At 58.0% G+C, this 23,088-nt stretch overlaps 2 protein-coding genes across 2 annotated transcripts; one reads left to right on the top strand and one right to left on the bottom strand.

Moving 5' to 3' along the window:
- The first annotated feature begins 921 nt into the window (after nucleotides 1-921).
- On the top strand, nucleotides 922-10,153 carry HAS1 (hyaluronan synthase 1). Its single transcript, XM_055145963.1, has 5 exons — nucleotides 922-1,059; nucleotides 2,611-3,297; nucleotides 5,242-5,467; nucleotides 6,154-6,286; nucleotides 9,056-10,153. The coding sequence occupies exons 1-5, from the start codon at nucleotides 1,051-1,053 to the stop codon at nucleotides 9,729-9,731; spliced, it is 1,731 nt and encodes a 576-aa protein (XP_055001938.1). The 5' UTR covers nucleotides 922-1,050; the 3' UTR covers nucleotides 9,732-10,153.
- Nucleotides 10,154-12,231: 2,078 nt separating this feature from the next.
- SPACA6 (sperm acrosome associated 6) lies at nucleotides 12,232-22,657 on the bottom strand. Its single transcript, XM_055145904.1, has 8 exons — nucleotides 21,209-22,657; nucleotides 20,833-20,910; nucleotides 14,696-14,764; nucleotides 14,272-14,295; nucleotides 13,837-13,914; nucleotides 13,665-13,771; nucleotides 13,205-13,361; nucleotides 12,232-13,084 (listed from the first exon to the last, which is right to left on the bottom strand). The coding sequence occupies exons 1-8, from the start codon at nucleotides 21,420-21,422 to the stop codon at nucleotides 12,870-12,872; spliced, it is 942 nt and encodes a 313-aa protein (XP_055001879.1). The 5' UTR covers nucleotides 21,423-22,657; the 3' UTR covers nucleotides 12,232-12,869.
- Nucleotides 22,658-23,088: the final 431 nt, after the last annotated feature.

The raw sequence follows: 23,088 nt of genomic DNA, 5'->3' as shown, positions 1-23,088 counted from the left end.
TGGAGTGGCAAGCTTGTAGCCCTGCTCCTTCTCCCTCAACCACATTCCTCTTTTAGAAACATCTGACTTTATACAGCTGCTCCACCCGGGGAGGGCGGGGCGGGCAGCCAAGTGCCCGGCTGCTGGGCTTCTGAGCGGAGCCTGGGCAGCAGCCGGCCCTGCCCTCGCAGGCACAGCAGCCTGATACAGCCTGACACCAGGCCAGGCCCAGGCTCCCACTGCGTCAGAGCTACGCACCCCACTGGGGCCGGCCAGCTCGCCCAGCCCCCTAACATGGCCCCTTCCACCCCATCCCGCCTGCTTCAGGGAGCCTGGGAGGGGACTTGGCCTGAGTATGTCTGGGGGAGCTTAGGAGAGCTGGCGGGAGGCGCTGCTGAGAGAAGCAAACTTAGAGACCAAAACACAAAGCAATAACCAGAAGGAGGTGCCGGGAAGGCCCCGCAGGAGCCTGGGGAGAGGCAGGAGGCTGAGTCCTGGGGGCTCGCACTGGACCCTGCTCCGGGCCTGAGAACGGCCACACCCACTTTAGACACTGGGTTTGGGGCCTGGGAACTCCCGGGCGGACACGAAGTTTACGCCAGGTCTGGGAGATGGCAGGAATGGGGTCCCAGGAGCTGGGGACAGGCACTTGGCCGTGACACAGCAAAGACACGCACATGTGGGCCCCCGGCCCAGAGACAGGGGATGGGTTTTGGGGGGAGGAACAGAGCCTTGGGGAGAGGACAGCTGGGGAGACAGGCCGGGAGGGAGGAATAAAGATGGGGAGGGGGAAAGGAATGGAGGGAGGGGGTGGACAAAGGGGTGAGAGAGAGAGGAAGAGAAATGGGGGACAGAAGGGCTCAATGGGGGAACCCGTGGGGACAGAGACAAAGGGGCGGGGGGTGGCGGGAAGTGGGTGGAGCTGCAGGCTCCCGGCTGTGACCTCATAGCCCCTGGCCCAGCTCAGCCTGACGTCACCCGCCCCCTCCTGCCCGGCCCTACAAAGGTCCTCAGCGGTCAGCCACAGAGAGACCCTGAGGCTGGTGACCGGGACAGGACAGACGAGCAGCCATGCAACAGGTGCGTGCGCAGGGTCCAGCTCTGGGGGTGTGGGGGAGCCGTGGGGATGCTGCCGGCAAGCTGCCACGAAAGGACACGAAAGGACAGGAGGAGACTCAGGGACAGAGTGGGCTCAGAGAGAGACAGGGACAGAGACAGAGACAGGGCCAGGGCCAGAAACAGAGAGAGAGGGATGGGGCCAGAGACAGAGACTGGGCCAGAGAAAGAGAGAGAAAGCAGGATGGAGCCAGAGACAGAGACAGAGCCAGAGAGAGAGATGGGGACAGAGACAGTGAGAGGGAGACGGGGCCAGAGACATAGAGACAGAGAGGGAGACAGAGAAATAAGGGGATAGGGACAGAGAGAAGAGAGAAAGAGAGAGGAGAGAGAGAGAGAGAGAGAGAGAGAGAGAGAGAGAGAGAGAGAGAGAGAGAGAGAGATGGGACCAGAGACAGAGACAGAAACGGAGCCAGAGACAGAGAGAGAGGCAGAGAAGGGGACAGGGATAGGGCCAGGCAAGGCACAGATCCGTATTTCTATGACTCAGTCTGGAACTACTTTGCCTCAGAAGTATCTGAGGCTGAATAGACCAAGACCTGAATGTGCCTGCGGGCGGGAGGGCCTGGAGTGAGTCCTGCGGCCACACGGACCCCAGAGTATCGCTGGAGGACCCTGAACAGAGAGCAGCACTCCCAACTCTGCTGGTGTGCCCCCATGCGTGTCTGTGTCTCTATGTGACTGTATGTATGCATGTGTGTGTGTGTATGAATGCGTGTGTGTGTTATATGTGTGTGCTTATGTGTTTCTGTATGTGTGTGTTTCTGAGTATGTCTGGATGGGTGGATGAATGTGTGTGTCTAAGTGTACGTACATATATATATGTTTGTGTCTGTGTGTGTTATATATATGTTTGTGCTGTGTATCTGTATGTCTCTGTGATTTTGTCTGTGTGTGTCTATGTCTGTGTGTGTCTGTGTCTGTATGTGTCTTTGTGTGTCTCCGTGTATCTGTGTGTCTCTGTGTATCTCTGTGTGTCTCTGTATGTGTGTCTGTGTGTGACTTTGTATGTGTGTCTCTGTGTCTCTGTGTGTGTGTTTCTGTGTGTGTCTGTGTGTGTATGTGTGTGTGACGCTGAACCAAATGCAGAGTCTGCTCACTCCTGGCTTGATAAACCGAGCCAGAGAGACAGGTTGCGGGAGCACTGGCCCTGGACACAGCCGACCTGGGTTCTATCCTCAGCACTACAAATGGTCCCCTGAGCTCCACGGGGAGTGACCCCCCCAAAAAATACCTTGGAGGGCAGCTAAGTGCCGAGGTGCCTGCTGGCCACGAGCATCTCTCACTAGTTCTGTGCCAGGTGTGTGTCTCGCAGGTGTGATGAAATCCGGGTCAGCCACGTGAAGGGCCAGCGCCTTCGCCGGGGGCCATCTCCAGGGTCCCAACAAAAGGAGTTTTATACAGCCTGGGGCGTGGGGAGGGGGGCCGGGCGGGGGGGGGGCTCAGGGAGAGACCTCGGGGCTGCCTTTCCCGGATGGACTCTCAGGATCGTCTCTCTCCCTGTTGCCCTTGCAGGACTCACGCAAGCCCCGCCCCGGCCCCCGGAGGTGCTCAGGCCTGGCCCGGCGATTGCTGACCGTGGCCTTCGCGTTGCTCATCCTGGGGCTCATCAGCTGGGCCTACGCAGCCGGCGTGCCGCTGGCCTCGGACCGCCACGGCCTGCTGGCCTTCGGCCTGTACGGCGCCTTCCTGGCGCTGCACCTGGTGGCGCAGAGCACCTTCGCCTACCTGGAGCACCGGCGCGTGGCGCGGCGGGCGGCGGCGCGGGCTCCGCTGGACGCGGGCTCGGCGCGCAGCGTGGCGCTGACCATCTCGGCCTTCCAGGAGGACCCGCACTATCTGCGCCAGTGCCTGACGGCCGCGCGGGCGCTGCAGTACCCGCGCGCGCGCCTGCGGGTGCTCATGGTGGTGGACGGCAACAGCGCCGACGACCTCTACATGCTGGACATGTTCCGTGAGGTCTTCGCCGACGAGGACCCGGCCACCTACGTGTGGGACGGCAACTACCACCAGCCCTGGGAGCCCGCGGCGGCCGGCGCCGGCGCCTACCGCGAGGTGGAGGCGCAGGACCCGGGGCGCCTGGCCGTCGAGGCGCTGGTGCGCTCGCACCGCTGCGTGTGTGTGGCGCAACGCTGGGGCGGCAAGCGCGAGGTCATGTACACGGCCTTCCGCGCGCTGGGCGACGCCGTGGACTACGTGCAGGTGGGTGCCGGACAGTCTGCCTGCCTTGTCTCCTTCTTCCTTTCTTCCTGCCTGCCTTCTTTCCTTCCTTCCCTCCCTTCACTCCTCCTCTCCCTCCCTTCCTCCTTCTCTCCTTTCCTCCTTCCTTCCTTTCCTTCCCTCACTTCCCTCCCTCCCTCTTCCTTCCTTTTCTCACTTCCCTCCCTTTTTCCTTTCTTCCTTCATTTCTTCCTTCCTTCCTTCTTCTTCCCTTTCTCCCACCCTTATTTCCTCCCTCCCTCCTCCTTCCTTCCTTCCCTTTCCCCTTTCCCTTCCCCTCTCTTCCCTCCTTCCACCTTACCCGCAGCTCCGAGTTCAGGGGTGGCTCCCAGGGGATTGAACTCACCTCCTGCATGCCAACCCCAATCCCAGCCATGCCCTCAGCCTTTGAGCTCCCTCCCACCCCTGTTAAGAAACACATTCTTCCTCCAGATAGTTATCATCCAGCCGCTGGAGTCCATCACCCTCTCTGTCCATTCATCTGTCTGTGTATCTGTTCATCTGGCAGGAAATGGCTCCCCCATCGGCCCATTCCTGGAAATCTATCCAGTAGATTTCCTTCCCCTTCTTCATTCATTCATCCATTGGACATTCTCTCCTTCCCTCCTCCGCTCATTTGATCATCTGTCCACCCACTCACTATGGTATGAAGATTCAGTGTCCCCTCTCCTGCCCTTTTACTGTAGCTTTTCCTCATTCATTCATCTACTCACCCACATTCAGCTCATTTATTCCCATTTATTCATTTCTCTGGTGTGGAGACACCTTCCTTTTGTCCACTGTAGAAATTCTTCTTTTCACACGTGTGTGTCCATCTACCCAACATGAACATCTTTCATGGGTCCATTCATGTCTCCACTTGATGTACAAATTTGTTTATTTTCTCCTTCCATCAAGAGTTGAGAGTCTTGCTCACGTACTCATTCATTCCTTTGTTCCTTCTAGAGAGATTCATTTTTTCACTTCAATATCCAGAGCCCTTGTTTGGTGCATTAACCTGCACTATAAATTGCATTATAAATTATATGCACAATTGCATAACGAATGATCACAAATTGGTTTATCACAAGTTTATTTAGAATAGGCTATGAACTGCATAAGAAACAATCACAAATTGGGCAACTTGAAGCAAAACACATCTATTAGCTCATGGTTTCCACTGGGCGGGGAGCCTGGGCAAAGTTCCTCTCTGCTTTGAATGCTCGCAAAGCATCTCTGGGCTGCAATCTGAGTCAGATGGAGTCGGATGTTATCTAAGCCTCATGGATCTCTTTCGAAACGATGTGTTTAGTGACAGAATGCATTTGCTTGCAATTATAAAAATTACGGTAACTTGCCTTTTTAAGACCAGCTCAAGCAGCTCTCAGTAGAGCTGGCCCACCCACCCTTACAGGAGTATGCCTCATGAGGTCACTCCACCCCAACTGGAAAGCTCAACAGATTAGGGACTTAGGTCCAGAGCAAAAACATCTTTGCCATTTCCTAAGGTACTGTAAGAATGACAAGAGTTCATGTGAGTTTTTATGCCATACTCTCTAGGTGAGCAGTCACTTCTTGGTCTTCCCCACAAACTGGAGGAAAGTACTACCCAAGATCCAGTGTCATGGGAGGGGAGACTCTTAGACTGTGGCTAAACTGGGAGCAGAACTAGAGCAGAGCAGGGAGGGTGTTTGTCTTGCACAAGCGTTTGCAGTCGGGGGTTCAACCCCCGGCATCCCATAAGGTTCCCTGTAGTACAGAGTCAGGAGTAATCCCTGAGCTCAGCTAGGCATGAGCCCCAAACAAAAACAAAAAAAACGCAAAACTAGTTGTCGGAAATGACTAAAGATGTTCAAATTCTTGTTTAAGAATTCAAAGTTATGTCCAGATGGTCTGTGACCTGCCCCAGCCCTTGGGGCTGACTCACCTGTGCCTTCTCCCCGACAGGTGTGTGACTCAGACACGAGGCTGGACCCCATGGCACTGCTGGAGCTGGTGCGGGTGCTGGATGAGGAGCCCTGGGTTGGGGCTGTTGGGGGGGACGTGCGGATCCTGAACCCCTTGGACTCCTGGGTCAGCTTCCTTAGCAGCTTGCGCTACTGGGTGGCCTTCAATGTCGAGCGTGCCTGTCAGAGCTACTTCAACTGTGTGTCCTGCATCAGCGGTCCTCTGGGTGAGCAGGGGTGGGAGTGGTGAGGGTGAAGGGGTGTCGGAGGGGGGCTGAGAGTAAGATTGAGGCAGGGGGGATGTGAGTCAGAGGTATGGTCTTCTGGGGTTTCTAGGATGGGTAGGGGTTTCACACCCAGCAGTGCTCAGGACTTACTCCTGGCTCCAAGCACAAGGATCATTTCTGGCAATGCTCAAGGAACCCTGTGGGATGCTGGGACTGAACCCGGGTCAGCCATGTGCAAGGCAAGTTGTGCTATCACTTCGGCCAGAGAGGCAGAGCCATTACTTTGCATGTGTTAGATCCCAGCACAACAAAACAAACAAAAGAAAAGGTGGGGACTGGGGACAGGAACTGGGGGGGGGGGGTTCAAGGTATGATCAAAAGTTGGAGGTAGAATGAGGGGAGACCTTGGGGCATGAAGTCGGAGAAAGGGATGAAGTTGGGGCTTGAGATGGGGCTGGCGCTAAAGACATGGATGGGGCCAGATTTGGGGTGTGGAAATGGATTTTCAGGGTGGAGATGGGCAGGCAGGGCCCAGTGTGGGAAGTGGCTGTGGAGTGAGGAGAATGTAGCGGAGGTTGGGGCAGGCAAGGCACGGTCACTGGCATGGAGGGAGAGGTGAGAGCAGATGAGTTGGACTGGGGTGCAGTTGGCGGCGGTCAAGGCTTATGCTCCCCAATTCTCCCCAGGCCTGTACAGAAACAACCTCCTTCAGCAGTTCCTGGAGGCCTGGTACAACCAGAAGTTCCTGGGCACACACTGCACCTTTGGGGACGATCGGCACCTCACCAACCGGATGCTCAGCATGGGCTATGCCACCAAGTAAGCTGGGGGTCCCGGCGAGGTGGGAATGGCAGCCAGTGGGGCCCCAATCCAGACTTACCCATAGGATAATGGGTTCTGATAAATGAGGGATGCGATGGTACAGCAGGGAGGGCATTTGCCTTGCACATGGCTGACACAATTTCAATCCCTGGCATCCCAGAGCATCCCCTGAGCACAGCCAGGTGTAATTCCTGCATGCAGAGTTGGGAGTAACTCCCGAGCATTGCTGTGTAACCCAACAAAGACGAAAAAAGAAACCACCAAGTGAGTCATTAGGGGAGTGGAGAACCCCCACATTTGCACTAATTCCCCATCAATGGGTTCTACCCAGTGGGGCCTGGTTAGGGTGGGAATTTTTCACCTACGGGGCATGTGGCTGCTGGGAGAGATGGCAGATGGCTGGGCCCAGGACAGCAGGATTGGCAGGGAGATGCCGAGAGAATGAGCTCAAGTTAGAGCCTCACTAGTGATGGATGGGGGTATCGGTGAGAAGTGGGGGGGCACCCAGATTCTAGGGCATGCTTCAGGAAGATGAGATGTAACTGATGAGACTCGAGCATGGTGTGGATCGGGGAAGATCGGGGTAGAGCGAGTTTGACAAAGTGAGACCCACAGAGCCCAGGGCGCCCACACACTCACTCAGCACCTGCAGCTCTGGGAGGGCAGCAGTAAATGCAAGACAGCAGAGCACAGAGAGGAGAACAGTGGATCAGACAGCGTGTGAGATAATGGGAGGGAAATAAAGCCAGAAGGCAGGGGGGAAAGCTCCAGGGTAGAGAATGGAACAGGAAACAGGTAGTGGGGGCTGCCAGGGCAGAAGCCATGCAGCAGAGCACTCATGCGAAGGGTGGATGAGTGGAGGTCAGAGACCACAGGTCCACTTAGCAAAGGCTTGCAGGCAGGGGAAGAACACAGTGTCCAGGGCTGGAGTGATAGCACAGCAGGAAAGGTGCTTGCCTTGCTTGCTATCAACTTGGGTTCGATTCCCTGCATCCCATGTGGTCTCCTGTGCACCACCAGGAGTAATCCTAAGTGCAAAGCCAGGAGTAAGTCCTGACCATCGCTGGGTATGCCCCCCCAAAAAAAATACTACAGCAGGTAAGGCATCTTGGATGCAGATGACCTGGGTTGGGTCCCCAATACTCCACAGGATCGCCTGAGTCTGCCAGGAGTGATCCCTGAGCACAGTCAGTGTGGCTCAAAATACAAAAACAAAACAAATGTTGAGATGCAGGGAGCCTGGGACAGTTCAGAGAAGAGGGGCAGCATGTGGGAGGGGGCTGGCACTGGGGTCCAGAAGCAGGGGCCAGGGAAGCAAGAAGACCACAGAGGGTGTCACCAGCACAGAACAGGGGGCTCAACACAGTTGAGATCATGGTCATCTGTCATGGGGACAGAATCATCTGACCCCATGAAGGTATGTGTGGCCACTGGGCTGGTGACATCACTGTGACTGGCTGGATGACTGCCAGAGACAGGAGCCAGGCTTGGTGTCTGCTGATGACAAAGAGAAAGTGCTAGAGTATTTGTCAAGAATGAGTGATTGTCTGAGCAACCAATGATGCAGCAAGGCAGTATTAGTCAAGGCATTTGTGACGTGATTCTGAGTAAGACAATAGGAATACTATAGTAGCAGTGAGTGTTAGGACGGTAGCAGTAATAGCATAGTAACAGTGAGTGAAAGCATAGTAACAGTGAGAAGTAATATAGTGGCAGCAGGTGGTAGTATAGTAACAGCGAGTATAATAGTATGATTTTATAATCGTATAATTGTATAATAGTGTAGTAGCTGCAACTAGTAATATAATGTCAGCGTGTAGTAGTATAGTAGCTGTGAATAGTATTGTAGCAGTAACAGTGAGTATAGTAACAGCAAGTATTAATATAGTAGCAGTGGGTAGTAGTATAATAGCAGCATTTATTGAACACATTTATTGTGTGTAATGACCTGGAGCATTGACATTTAATCCTCATTGGAATCTCCCCGTTAGGCTCAGTAGGAATGATCTTTGTTGTTGTTACTATTAATATTGTGATTTGCAGTGCTCAGGGCTTCCTCCTGATGGGGCTAGGGGGGTTTTATATGTTGTGCCAGGGATCATAAACGGGGTTGACCGTGTCAGGCAAGCGCCCTTCCTGCTGTCATGCCTATTATTATTATTATTATATATTACATTATTATTATCATCACTTACTATTTTTACACCACATCAGTCGGTGCTGGAGGCCGCTCAGGAGTGTCCCCAGTAGATTTTGTGGGACCACTGGTGCCGTGACCAAGCCTGAGCACCCCCCACCCCATGCACTCCAGCCCGTCCTACCATCTCCCTGGTCCCCAGGAACCATCACTGACTCCAACTTCTTTATTGAAGATTGTTGTGACCCACCTCTCCCATGGTGTCATGATGGCACATGTTTGCTGTGAGATCTTATGCGTGTGCTCCTGGTACCTCTCTGCCAGTTGATGGGGATGGATCCAGCCTCATACCTCCCATCCTGTTTATTTGGAGGTGGGGTGCACACACCCAGCTGTGCTCTGGGAACAGACCCTAGGTGGGCAGTGTACAAGGCAAGTGCCTTCCCTGCTGTCTCCCCTCCCCCATCCAGGATGCTGGGGTTAAGGCACTGGCCTTGCACTTGCCCCAGTGCAAGTTCCCGGCACCTCACAGGGTGCCCCGAGCCCCACTGCCTGAACACTGCGGGGTGTGGCCCCGAAGCCAAGAGCAAAGACAAACCCAGCTCCCATGGCCCTCTTGGTGCCCGCAGGTACACCCCGCGCTCCCGCTGCTACTCCGAGACGCCCTCGGCCTTCCTGCGCTGGCTGAGCCAGCAGACGCGCTGGTCCAAGTCCTACTTCCGCGAGTGGCTGTACAACGCGCTCTGGTGGCACCGCCACCACGCGTGGATGACCTACGAGGCGGTGGTGTCGGGGCTCTTCCCCTTCTTCGTGGCTGCCACGGTGCTGCGCCTCTTCTACGCCGGCCGGCCGTGGGCTCTGCTGTGGGTGCTGCTGTGCGTGCAGGGCGTGGCGCTGGCCAAGGCCACCTTCGCCGCGTGGCTGCGGGGCAACGCCCGCATGGTGCTGCTGTCGCTCTACGCGCCACTCTACATGGGCGGCCTGCTGCCCGCCAAGTTCCTGGCGCTCGCCACCATGAACCAGAGCGGCTGGGGCACGTCGGGCCGCCGCCGCCTGGCCGCCAACTACGTGCCGCTGCTGCCGCTCGTGCTCTGGGCGCTGCTGCTGCTCGGGGGCCTGGCGCGCAGCGTGGCGCGCGCGGCGGCGGCCGACTGGAGCGGTCCCGAGCGGGCGGCCGAGGCCGTGCACCTGGCGGCGGGCGCGGGCGCCTACGCGGGCTACTGGCTGCTCATGCTCGCGATCTACTGGGGCCACGTGCGCAGGCTCTGCCGGAGGCGCGCGGGGGGCTACCGCGTGCACGTGTGAGTCTGGGCGCGCGTGGGGGCCCCCGCGTGCACGTGAGTCTGGGCACGCATGCGTGTGTGAGCTCGGGCGCACGGAGGCTCCCTGGTGCACGCGTAAGTTGAGGTGCGCGTGGGGGTTACCGCGTGCATGAATCCGGGTACGCGCAGGCTGTCAGCGGCGTGCAGGCTGTCAGCGGCGCGCACGCGCGCGGGACCACTGCGTGCACGTAAGCTCAGGTACGCGCAGCCGACCTGCAGGGCGCGGGCTGCGGACTTGCAAGCCGTATTTACGGACTTGCGAGCGGACTGCAAGGCACCCACTGCTGAAGCGAGTGGGGGTGGGGAGCGCCACCCCGAGTCTGCAGCCTGGACTTCTGGGTGCCTTAAGGGGAGGGGGTATTTATTGATCAGGTGTGTGGGGTTTTAGGGGGCAGGGAGGAGGGGGACTTACCCCCATCACTCGCCGCTCTCTCTGTCCATTTTCACTGTGTGATAAGGATGTAATAAAGAATTTTATTTATTTTCTTTGCAGCCCTCCCTGCCTCTTTTATGGTGGTAGTTAAAAATCTAAGGGGGGGACGGCGTGGGTTGGGAATTGGGGAGTCGAAGCTCAAAGTGTTGAGCTGGCAGCTCCTTCTTTGAAGTCTCCCCATTCCTCCTCAGAAAATGGGGGTAAACAGGGACCCCGCAGATCAGAGAGCAGGGAAGGCCCGAACCTTGCACATGACTGACCCAGATTCAATCCAAGGCCAGCCAGAAGTAATCCCTGAGCACTACCAAGGCGAGGCCCAAAAACCGGGAAAAAAAAAAAAGTCATATCTCTGGCCTCTGATTTGCTGGGTTTTTTGTTTTTTATGTTTTTGGAGCTTTTTTGTTTTGTTTTTGTTTTTTGCTTTTTGGGTCACACCCGGCGATGCACAGGGGTTACTCCTGGCTCTGCACTCAGGAATTATTCCTGGTGGTGCTCAGGTCAGCCACCGTGTGCAAGGCCAACGCCCTATGGCTGTTCCAGTTTGTTCCAGTCCCTTGCTTTGTTTTTATGGAGGTTGTCTGAGGGGCGAGGGGAGAGGTGTCAGGAGAACTCTGAAGGGGAGAGAACTGGAAGCACCCCAGCAAGCAAAAGGATATCAAGTTGAGGTGTGGGCGATCCCTAGCCCCGCCCACAGCCCCTGGGCTGCAGCCTGCTCCTATAGGTTTGCTCCCGCAGCTCACATCAGTAGAACCAAATGAGACCTGCCCTGTCACCAACTTCTCCCAGCATGTTTGCGGGGTTCATCCTGTGGCTGCAGGTGTCACGGTCCTTCCTAGCTCAAACCCACTGCAGGAAATATCTATGTTTCTGGTACCAGGACTACAGACCATTTCTGATGAAAGGACCTCTGGTGTGCTCCCACTTTGGAGTGCTCATGAAAAGTACTGTGAGCACTCTGGCATGAATATTTGTGTGGACCCCGGGGTGTAGTGGAACTCCGTAGAGGCTGCCAGACCCTGTTCCCCCACACGTGCCTGTGTCCACTCTGCATGTCTCCCGCACTCCAAAAGGCAACCCAGAGAGAGCAGCCCTCAGGCGCCAGCTCAGAGTCATACATCTGACGGTCTGGCTGGCTTAACCTGAGGCTTGCTGGAGAATGACTTGCTTAACCAGTGATGGAGAACGGAAGGGCAAAGGCCCAGATAGGGAACAGAGTTCTGCCCCTTCAAGGGGCCAAGAAAAGTGCGAGTGGGGAGCCAGAGAGGGTCAGGATGGAAAGGAGTGGAGGAGAGGTAGTGGACAAGTTAGGACTAAGCTGCATGGGGGTAGGGGGGAGAACTGGAAGCTGGGGGGGGGGGGAACTGTGGGGATGAAATGGACTCATCTGTGCTTCAAGTGTTCAGAGGAAGCCATGATCGAGCAGACCAGAGGGAAGAAAATATGACTAGAAGGAGGAAGTGGCATGTACTGAGGCGTCACCCTGAATGCAAAAGAGACAGACCATAGGGTGAGAAGACGTAGGAGGATGGGGTGGGGGAAGGGTTAGACACTGCGAGTGTGGTCAGTAAGGACCACAGGAAGCTGGAGGCCCCTGGGAGACCCAGACAAGAGAATGAACTTCAGTTCCAGAGGCTGTGGCCGCAGAGAAACCTTGTATGGTATCACTGGAACTATTATTCCAGGGCCAGAGAGCAGAAAAGTGAAGCGTTTGCTTAGCTGCTTCTGAATCTGGATGTGGCTCCCGGGGCCTGAACAGGCATGGACCTGGGGAGCCAGGGAAGCTAGAGGGGAGGCTGCCTGGTGCTGGAGGCGAGCAGCAGGAGGAAAGAGGTGGGCAGGAACTCCGAGGCAGGACTTGGAGACAGACAGGCACACGCAGAGGAGGGGAAGAAGGAACATGGGTGGCCCAGAGCAATAGCACAGCGGGGGAAGCTTATGCCTTGCTAGCTGCCCACCTGGGCTTGATCCCTGTCCCCCCATATGGTCCCCAATCCCCGCCCTGGGACTGGTCCCTGAGCAACTCCAGCTGTGACCCCAGAAGTGACTCAGGTTTCTGATGGAACAGCTGGATGGGTGACCTGCATGATCACAGGGAGAGGAGCAGGCTTTCGGGGCCCATCAGACCTCCAGGGGCTCTGGGGGGCATCTGAGCATGTGCCTGAAGTGGTGCCCGGGACCACTATGGCCCTCACTGTGATCATTCAAGGGGTGGGGGAGGCCCTTTGGGCTGAAAGTTGACAGATCACCTGCTCAAGGACAAAAGCATCTGTGAAGCTGAAACAGATTCTTTATTTTTAGGGACGGAAATAACATAAGGAAGATCATTATACCTGTGTTAGTCACCGCTTCGGTACCACTGACAGGACATCCTGGGGAAACAAGGGGAGTGTGCGGGCCCACGTGTACATGCCCAGACCTGTGTGTGCATGCCTGTGTGCAGCAGAGGGCAGGGCCTGAACTCTTGAACCTGAAGAGCTGGGGGCTCAGATATCTAAGTCTAGGGGAGAAAGTGGGGGACCAGATTCCTGGGTGCTGGGAGCGGAGAGGCAGGACTCCTGGGATCAGAAAGTTAGATGGACTCCTCGGTCAGAGGGTGGAGGAACAGAGCCGGGACTCCTAAGTCTGGGGGAGAAGGGGCTGGACAATAGGTCTTGGGCCCTGGAGAGCGGGAAGCTGCGCCCTAGGAACTCACCATACCAGTACGGTCACAGTCGCTGCAGCTAAGGCGGCCACGGCACCCAGCAGGCGCTGGTTGCCAGGCGTCAGTGCCCCGGGCATGGCCAGCAGCTCGCCCAGGCTTGGCCTCCAGGCTTCCAGCATCTCTGCATCCCGCGATGCCCAGAGCTGTATTTCTCGAAAAACAGCCTGGAGCTCGGTCTCCCCCCGCGGGGGCGGGCCCGTCACTGCGGGGCGCGCACGTCAGCCGAAGAGCACCGCCCCTCCTCACCCTGGCCCCGCCCACGACACCCTGGCCACGCCCATCACTCAGGGACTGGATTCCCCCGCCCCCGGCCCGCCCGCACCGTTAAGAAAAAAGTAGAGTCGTGCCAGGAGGTTCTGGTCGTGCGCGATCACGCAAGAGAAAGTCCCGCGGTGCTCGGGCTGCACCGGCCGGATCCGAGCGACGAATCCCCGGCCTCCGGGAATGTCATGGAAGTACGTCATGTCCTGAGTCCGAAGCTGCGGGGCGCCGCGCGCTGAAGCGGCGGGGCCGCGCCCCAAGGGAGGCCACGCCCCCTCCAGGGCCCACTCCTGTGCCGATTGGCCGGCGCGGTCTCCCTGGCCTGCCCCCAAGCCTGACCCCGCCCCCTGATGCCAGCTCCTGCTTCCCCGGCTCTCACCCACTGCACCGCCAGCCCCTCCATCAGCCAGTCCATGGAACCGTGCCAGGACCCTCCCCGAGGCCCTCCCCCGTCCTCCGGTGCAGCAGAGCCAACCCCCCTCCCCGCCAGCACCACTGCGTTGCTCCCGCCCGATTCACACCTGTCCGGCGAACTTCCAGGAATAGGTTATCTCTTCGCCGGGCAGCGGGAAGCCCACGGCGCAGGTGAACAGAGCCTGCTGGCCCCGAGCCACCGCCTGGTCCTGAACTGCAGACGGGCCGCGTCACAGCTGCCCGCCCTGCCTGCCGCTCCCGCCGCTCCCGGGCACTTACTTGGACAGTCCAGGGGCAAGTCGCAGAGGGCGGAGTAGCAGCCGCGGCAGCGGAACCGCCGGGCCACCTCCTGCAGTCCTAGGGACGGGCCGCGCCGCGGGCATGGGCTCACCTGTCCCGCAGCCAGGAACCCCCACAAGTCCCGGCCTCACACGCCTGCCCTCAAGGCAGTCTTGGCACTCTAACTGGGTTCACCAGATCTCTTGGGTCCACTTTAGTTCTGGTTTTGGGTCGCACCCGTCTGCAGTGCTCAGGAATCTCTTCAGGCAGGGCGGGGGGTGGAGGGAGGGCTCTGTGCATGTGCGTGTGCATGTGCGTGTGTGTGGCATTTGCTTCGTTTCCCACCCCTTCCGGAAATCTCCTTAGCTTCCCGGGGATCTGAGGCACCTGTCAGCTCCCAGCCACCTCTGCCCGACCCCCCAATCCCGAGCTTACCGCAGGGAGGGATGCAGGCCTGGACTGTGGAGAGAAAGGCAGCATTACTGCCCTGGAAATCGTGTGCACCCCAATGTGGGCATCTTGGATTTACCAGGAGGGCCCCAGATCTCAGGGGGCGGCGCCAGCGAGGGGCGGGGCTCGCCCTAGGAGGCGCTTTGCCGTTTCCAGCTAAGAGAAGGGTTTGACCAGCCAGGCCGTTAACGGGGGCTGTGGCAAAGGAAACCTTTCCTAGAGAATTTAGGGCCACACTTGAGACGCAGGGAGGGGAAAGGTGGGACTCAGAAGGGTCCACTAAGGCAACAGGATGCGCAGGGAAGTGACTTAGAGACGGAGCGTGGGGATGGGGCAGCTGCGGCTGTCCCCGCGTGAAGTGTCCAGTCTGCCTGGGGAAGGGGCAAGAAGCACACGAAAGTCCTGGTACCTTCCTTCAGCTGTCCAATGACCATCAGCATTTTTTCCGCTGCATTTCTGAAGGCGATTTCCAAGGACTCTGGGGGAAGGAAGGGTGGGGGGATCGTGGTTCACCACGGACCAAGCTCCAGGCCATGCTGTGGGGGTCTGTGCCTCACCCCCAACTCTCTACCACATTCTCTATGCTCACCTCCTCCCACCTAATCTACCGGAAGCCTGGCAAGTCTCCACGTCTTCTTTCCTCTGGCCCTATCTCCAAGGGCATCCCTCCTTCCTCCACATCATATGAGCTTGTGGGGCAGGGGAGGATAAAGATCAAATCCTCCCCAAGGCCTTCTGCTGAGCCACACGGGCTGGCCTGCTTTCCTCTCCCCATTCCATTCTGGAGAACCTTCACCCCGGGGTTCTGCAGGAGTCCGGTCCCTTCCGGCAGCCTTCCCCCGCACTGGTCTCCTGCACCCTGGAGTCAGGGTCCGCGTCTTCCCCCCAACCCACCCCAACCTCTGAGTGCAACGTTCACGACTTGGACTTGTGCCCATTTACAATTAATTACACACTCGTCCATCCAGGAAGGCATGTCTATCTCTCTTGTGGGGAGAGGGGCACCCTTCTTTAGAGCTGTAACCTCAGAAGTCCAGGGACAGCATCAGTCTTAGAAAAACTTTCCATTTGTGTAGACTACAGCCCAGAATCTCACTGGGACAGAGACTGCAACTGGCAGGTGTTGGCAAACCCATTCCTTAAACGTCTTGGATTTGATCTGGAAATTTGGGGTCTTATTGTTGTTGTTGTCGTCTTGTTTTTGTAACAGACTAATTACCACCATATAAAATTTGCATGGGTCACATAAAATGACATTTCTTTGCAAAAAAGTTTCCTAGAGCTCAATGACAGTTGTATGTTCATTCAGCAACAATCATCCAAGCCACAGCTGCAGAACCAACCCCCCCCTCCACTGCCTGCCACTTTGCCCTGGTCCCAACCTCTCTATTCATGTCTCCTGTCTCTGCCCCTTCTGGGTTTGTCAAGGAAAAACTGTAAGGTTGAGTGTTTTCTCCCCATGGACCTTTGCTGAGAACGTGGATGGTGAGAGGGACTTAGGGGAGCAAATGCTGGGGAAATCAGAAAATGTGATGGGGGCTGGAGAGATAGTACAGCAAGGTGGGCATGTGCCTTGCACATGGCCGACCAGGGTTCAATTCCCTGGCATCCCATATGGTCCCCCCCGAGCATCACCAGAAGTGATCTCTGAGCACAGAGACAGGAGTAATCCTTGAGCACGCCGGGTAGGGCCCGCCACAAAGAATGTGTCTGGGTATTGTGAGCTGAATTGTGTCCCCCATCAACATCTAACCCCTGATTCATATGCTCAAATCCTAATCCCAGCATCTTGGAATGTACTTGGTGACAATTGTCATGGCTCCGGAGGCATTTCTGTCACTTGATCCACTGTAAGAGTGAATCTGGACAGACACACAGAAGCAGGGGGCATGTAAGACCCAGCAGAGGGAGGTGGTCACCTACAAGTCCAGGAGAGGCCTTAAAAGGGACTGTCCCTCTTTACAGCACATTGTGACCTTGGATTTGTAGCTACCACAACGATGAAACTAAATGCTTGTGAATTAGGAAAAAGTCTGGTCAGTCTATGCTGCTTTGTTACTGCAATGCCAGTAAAGAAATAATCAGGGGCTACTTTTTCTCCAACAAGGGTGCGCTGGATTTCAGGTGGAAAAGTTTGCCCTATGCCAGCTTTCAAAAACTACACCTCCCAACATGGGTGGAGGAGGCCGGGAGGGAAGCTGTGGAATAGCTGACCCTGGTGATGGCACAGAGTATGCCTACAGCTGAGCTGTGAGGAACTTGGCAAATCAGTGTCTTAATAAAAATAAATTTAAATTTAAAAATAAAAGCAGTGGTCCCCCCGTCCCCCCCGTCCCTCCGTCCCTCCACGAATAAGTAAACAAACCAATCCATCAATAAAACAAAAATCAAATTAAAAAAAATAATAAATTTTAAAAAATAAAAGCAGCTCTGGGTCCGAGCTGGTTCAGTATAGTAGGTTGGCTGTATGGTGGGTTGAGGTTTGCTTTGCATGCAGCTGACCGGGGTTCAATCCCCGGCATCTCATATGGTCCCCTAAGCACTGCCAGGAGTAATTCCTCAGTCAGAGCCAGGAATAACGCCTTAGCATCGGCAGGTGTGACCCAAAAAGCAAAATAAATAAATAAAGCTGGGGGCTAGAGTCATAGCACAGCGGGTAGGGTGTTTGCCTTGCACGCGGCCGGCCTGGGTTCGATTCCCAGCATCCCATATGGTCCCCTGAGCACTGCCAGGAATAATTCCCAAGTGCAGAGCCAGGAGTAACGGCTGAGCATCGCCGGATGTGACCCAAAATGCGAAAATAAAGCAACTAAAATGAAAACACACACTACATCTCCCAGGTAGCTCTGCGGCAAGCATGCGCCATTTGTTATCACGTGACCAAGTTCTGCCCATCGGTACATAACTGATTGTGTCTCATTCACAGGAAGCAGTTTTTCGGAGCCTAGCAAGGGACAGGTGTTAGGCGCCGTCCTGTGGCCTCAGCCTGGGAGGCCCCAAAGCACTGCTATGGCAGCACCAAATCCTTGGACCCAGAAATTGAACCCATGGGCCAGTCAGGTGGCTGAGTATCGCTGAGAGCAGGCTCTTGCTCCCTGGAGCACGGCTTGGGAGTCCCCCCCTCTGCGTCATCTGATTGATCCCTGCCCCTTTCCACGCTGTAGTCTAAAACTTGGATTTGATGGCTAGCGCTGCAGCTGCCCTTTAGAAATACAAGGCCCAGGGCGGAAACAGAAAGCCAGGAGGAGGAGGCAAGCTGATGGCTTCTTGGAGCCATGGCGGGAAGCCTCTGAGACTCAAAAGCAAACAAAATAGACCTCAGAATTGAGGGGGAGGGCACTGATCAAGGGCTGGTCACTGGCGGGGAATGGGGGATACAGACCACCATCTCCTTGGCCACGGAGTAGGTGTGTGGTCAGGGGGATGGCAGGGCACAGTGCTCTGGCGAGGGATGTCCCAGAATACCCTAGGGCCACAGGGAAGGCTGAGTGTGGGGTTCGTGGGGGAATGGGTGGACGGATGGACCACATGTCCTCGGAAATCAAAAGGAAGGGGTTCTTGGAGCTGGAGCGATAGCACAGCGGGTAGGGCGTTTGCCTTGCACGCGGCCGACCAGGGTTCGATTCCCAGTATCCCATATGGTCCCCTGAGCACCGCCAGGAGTAATTCCTGAGCACAGAGCCAGGGGTAACCCCTGTGCATCGCTGGGTGTGACCCAAAAAGGAAAAAGAAACAGAAAAAGGAAAGAAAGGGGCTCTAGCAAGTGGCGTCGGGGCTCACAGGGAGGCCGTGAGGTCCCAGAACGGGCCGTGCCGCCTGACAGAGCACACACCTCTTGTACATGAGGCCCTGAGCCTGGGGCCCCCAAACCGCACAGGCCCCCATGCACCACCAGGGGGCCCCGGGACCCCCACAGCACCCGGCTGTAAGGCACCACACCACAGCACCCGGCTGAGCAGCAGAGTGTTGCCAGGAGTGACCCCTGAGCCCCCAGCACCATTGGGCGAACGCTCCCCGTAGCAGGAAGCAGTGTAGGTTAAGTCTGGGTCCCTCTGGTCCACATTCCAGCTCTTCCCAAGCCGACCCAGTTCAGAGCAGCCACCAATGGCACCTCAGTCACCTCAAGAGCCTCCTGGACCCTCAGTTTCCCCTTTGGAAGTCGGGGGGTGGTGGTGCAGGGGGAGGCTAATGCCACAGAGGGCAAAAGCAATCCTGTCCCGACCACAGGCCAGGCCCCATGCACGAGGGCATCAGGTGAAGTCTGGGGGGTGGAGCCATAGTGCAGGGGGGAGGCTTTGGATGCGGCTGAGCGGATTCGATTCCCGGCACCCCATAGGGTCCCCCAAGCACGACCAGGAGTGGTCATGACAAGGGTCTAGCCAGGTGTGCCCCACCAAGAAGATAAGGTGTGCTTTAAAGATGACGTGTGGGGGCTAGAGCAATAGCACAACGGGTAGGGCCTTTGCCTTGCACGCGGCCGATCCAGGTTCGATTCCCAGCATCCCATATGGTCCCCCAGCACCATCAGGAGCAATTCCTGAGTGCAGAGCCAGGAGTAACCCCTGAGCATCGCCGGGTGTGACCCAAAAAAAAAATGATGACGTGTGGTTTGGGCACAATCCCCCAGGGACACGCCCCTCTCCCCGCAGACATCGGGATTAGAGATTCCAGGGTTCTGCTCCCTGGATATCCTGGATCTGGAAAGGGAGAAATTTTCAGAGGCCCTCCGAGGAGACACAGTCGCAGAACAGAACCAGAACAGACCCCGCGGGCACGCACTGCCTCTCTGCGGCCCGGGCGGGCTCCATCTTCCTCCTTACGCCCCAGCCAGTCCCGCTCACACCTCATCTGAGCCCTCCAGGACCTTGCGACTGATGCCTGCCACCAACCAGGCCACCATCACTGCCATCAACTCCTCCTGGGTCCTCATGCCACCTGGCCAGCCTCCATCCCTTCTCAAATTGCTAATATCCGGGAGGAAACCCACAGGCAAGACAAGGGTCTAGCCCAGGACTAAGGAAAGGGGGACTACTGACTTCCAGGCTCTACCTCAGGTCAGGAGGGGGAGGCGGGGCCCTGATTCGTTTTCAAAAGTGCCTGTCATCCACTGGGGCGTGAGGACTATGGGCCTCTAAGCCCTCTGGGCTGTGGCTAGGCCACCTGTGATTCTATCTCCAACCACTTCTCCCTCAGCTACTCTGCTCCAGCCCCACTGACCCCAGGGCCTTTGCACTGGCTCCTTTCAGCTACCTGTGCTGCTTCCACACTGACCTCTCCCATCACCTCCTCTGGGTGCTGGCTCCATTGAACTTGGTCGCTCTTCCCTCCTGTGACCATGCTATTTAAAACCTTTATTCATCAAGAGTTCGAATATGCCTGGCCAAGGATGGAAGAGACTCATAAGCGGTCCAGGTCTGTGCTTTACCCCTGGGACACATCCTTGGCCCCGCCCCACTTAAAATTAACCCCTCAGGGCAGGAGCCCTGGTACAGTTCAGGACCCAGCAAGCACCCCATAGGGTTCCCCGAGCTCCAGTGGGAGTGATCCCTGAACACAGAGCCAGGAGTCAGCCCTGAGCTCCAGCAGGCGTGGCCTCCCCCGCTCCCCCACTCCACCAAGCACTACCACCACGACTACGACTACTAACGAGGCAGCCCTGCACCGCGCTTCCCCTTCCTGCCTGGCCCTCACAGCTCGGGTCAGCAGCTGAGCCACGACTGTGACTTTCTGGACGAGGTGTAGAGCCCCCACCCCTGATGTGGGGAAAGCGTCCCTAGGGCAGCTCGGTCCTCTCGACGTCCCAACGCAGTTCCTGGAGCCCGTGGAAGCGATAGTCTTGCACCAGCTTCTCCCACAACCCGCCTCTGATACCCAGACACCCACCGCCCCTCGCCTGGCCGCCACCTGCTACCCGTCTGGCCTGCTCAGGATGACCCCTGACCCCCACCCCAGACGGAGCTGTGCGCAAAGGCCTGGGAGATGAGAACCAGACAGTGGCCAGAGCAGAATTAGGCCCCAGGGTCCCTGAGGGACGGCCAGTTCCTGCCCTCCTGCTCCCCACACACCCGGGGCCAACCCTGTCACAGCAGCCCCTCGGCCACCCCAGCCCTGGACAGCCCTGGACAGTCCCCTCTCCGCCTTCCTGTCTGACCGCCTCTCCTGTGAAAGATTAGGAATCATGTTTTTATCCTTTTGCTTTGGGGGATCCCTGAGGGTCAAGGTCAGGGCCTCGCGCACACCAAGTTTCAGCTTCACTGCTACACTCCAGCCTCCGTTTTCCCAGAGGTGGTCGGGAAGACTCCTGGCTCTGTGCTCAGAGGCCACTCCCGGCAGTGCTCCAAGAGCCCTACGCGAGGCCGGGATGAAGCCCCATCGGTGTGTTTCTCTGCCCCCACCTGGTCCAGCCCCTCCCGAGGTGCTGCACGGTAGGGCCAGATCACCGCGTGCCCCCAACTTTCTCCAGGACAAAGGACCGGGGTCCCCTCACCTCCGAGCTCTCCCCAGACCAGCCACTCTGAGGGGGTCTCCCCGCTGCGCCCCACTCACCACCGGCCGCAGCCTCCTCCTGCAGGGTGTGCGTCATCTGGGTGAAGGCATCGTGGAGGTGACTCCGCTCATCGTAGTCTGGGGGGACGGTGCTGGCTGGGGTGAGGCGCCCCCCCCCGCCCCCTAACAAGTGCTCTCTCCTCGAGTCTGAGTCTCTGACCCCTCTGTCTGCGGGGCTCAACCCTCCCTCCCCGTCTAAGCCCCCTCATCTCTCCCTTGTGAGTGCATGGTTTGGGGATGACCTCAGCTCTGCGCCAGGGGTGGGGGTTCCCCTCGGCATCCTCCATGCTCAGCCCGCTGAACTCTCTGGCCCCCCGCCACCCCTATCTCGGTACACCTCCAGCCCGGGGCCCCTGGAAGAGGGGGGTCTCCTCACTGATCTCGATGTCCAGGAGACCCTCAAAGGCAGAGAGGAATGCCTCCTCACACTTGTCCAGCTCGGGCCCCTCCGTGCCCAGGAAGAACTGGCAGACACGCCGGCGCTCAGTGTAGGCTGTGAAGCAGAGGAGGCAGGCCCAGGCCGGGGCCCCGAGGCCGGGCAGCGCCAGCAGGGGCAGGGGCACAGCCGGGCCCGAGGCTGGCAGGGCCATAGCTCAGTCCCTGGCTCGGTGACATTTGTGAGGTCACCTGGGTGGGGGAGGGGCAGGCACCCTGGGTCAGAGGTCAGGCCTGCTCCCCCCCCCAGGCTGTGGTCGGGCCGGACTCCGGGCTCCCAAGACCCTCACCTGTGAACCTGCACGTCCTCACAGGTTAAAGGGTCTCAGGGACCCAGAGGCCAGCAGTGGGGCGGGGTGGAGAGGGCAGAGGGCGCCGCAAGACTGAACCACGGGTCTGGAGTCAGATGGGCGAGAGGTGGGGTGCCAAGACCCGGAGAGGCTCAGTGACGGCAGAGCCGGGAAGCCACGGTGTGTGCACATGCACACCCATGCATGTATACACACATGCACACGCGTGCAGACACATGCACATGCCCACACGTGTGTGCACACACATAAACACACGTGTGCACACACATGCACCCGAGCGACATGCTCACCCACACATGTGCATGCACACACAGACACGCAGAGTCCTGGAGATGGGCGGTGGGCAGACGGCCACAGACAGACAGCAGAGAGGGCGCAGCGGCGGGAAGCAGGGGGTCCCCGGGGTCCCCGCGCAGGGCGCAGCCTGGGGCAAGCTAGGAGGCCGTATAGTGATCTCCGTGGGTGTCCTCCTCAACTATACAACCTCCTACCTCAGCCCGGGGGGCGCGGACGGACGGATGGACACACGGATGGACACAGGGGGCCGGGAGGCCCAGCGCGGCGGTGAGCCCCGACACGGACCCACAGACACGAGCTTGTGTGTGGCGAAGGCCCCGCAAGGTCGGTTCTACGGGTGGGTGCCAGGCCCCAGGATGCGGGCCCCCGGAGCCCGCCCGACAGTCTCTGCCCTCAGACTCCCAAGACCGCGCGCACACCCCACCCATCCACGGAGACCCCCAGGCCAGACGGGTCCCTTCGGCCCGGCAGCGCGGCACCCAGGGTCCAGAACTTCCAAGCCCCCTCCGTCCTTTGCGTGACCAGCCTGCGCCCCAGCCCAGGGCCCCAAGCGCGAGGCGGGACTGGGTGACACCCACGCCCTGGTTCAGGCCGCCTCTGTCCCTGTCTGCCCATCCAGGAGTCAGGCCCCTTCTTTCCCGCTGCCCCTGCCACAAGGGGCTCTGAGGGGTCATTCCTGGGGCCTGGCTCTCCCTGGTCTCCTCCGCCCTGACCCCTCTCTCTCCACTGCCTTCTCCCTCCCTCCTTCTCTTTGTCTCTGTCTCTCCCTCCACTCTGCCCTCCCTGGCCCAAGCCTGGCGCCCCATCCTGCCTCCTGCCCCATCTCTGACTTTCTCCCCCCTCTCTCTGCCTCCTTCCCCCTCTCACCCCCTCCTCTCCCTCTCTCCCTCTCTGTCTCTCCCTTTCTCTCCCTCCCTTTCTCTCCTCTCACCTCTCCTTCTCTCGTGTCTCCCTGTCTCTCTCCCCCTCTCCGTCTCTCTCCCTTTCTCTATCCCTCCTCTCTCTCCCCCTTCTCTCCCTCTCCTCTTTCTCTCACCACTCCCTCTCTCTCCCTCTCTCTCTCCCTGTCTCTCTCCCTCTTTCTCTCCCTCTCTCCCAGTCTCTCTCCCTGTCTCTCTCTCCCTCGGTCCCTCTCCGCCCCCTCCCTGCTCCCTCCAGGCCGGGCCCGGGGTTGGGTGGGGTGGCTGGAGCGGCTGCGGCAGCGGGCGGGGAG

This window comes from Sorex araneus, chromosome 8 (genome assembly GCF_027595985.1).
Source record: "Sorex araneus isolate mSorAra2 chromosome 8, mSorAra2.pri, whole genome shotgun sequence".
Lineage (NCBI taxonomy): Eukaryota > Metazoa > Chordata > Mammalia > Eulipotyphla > Soricidae > Sorex > Sorex araneus.
This window is presented reverse-complemented; position numbering and strand designations above follow the sequence as displayed.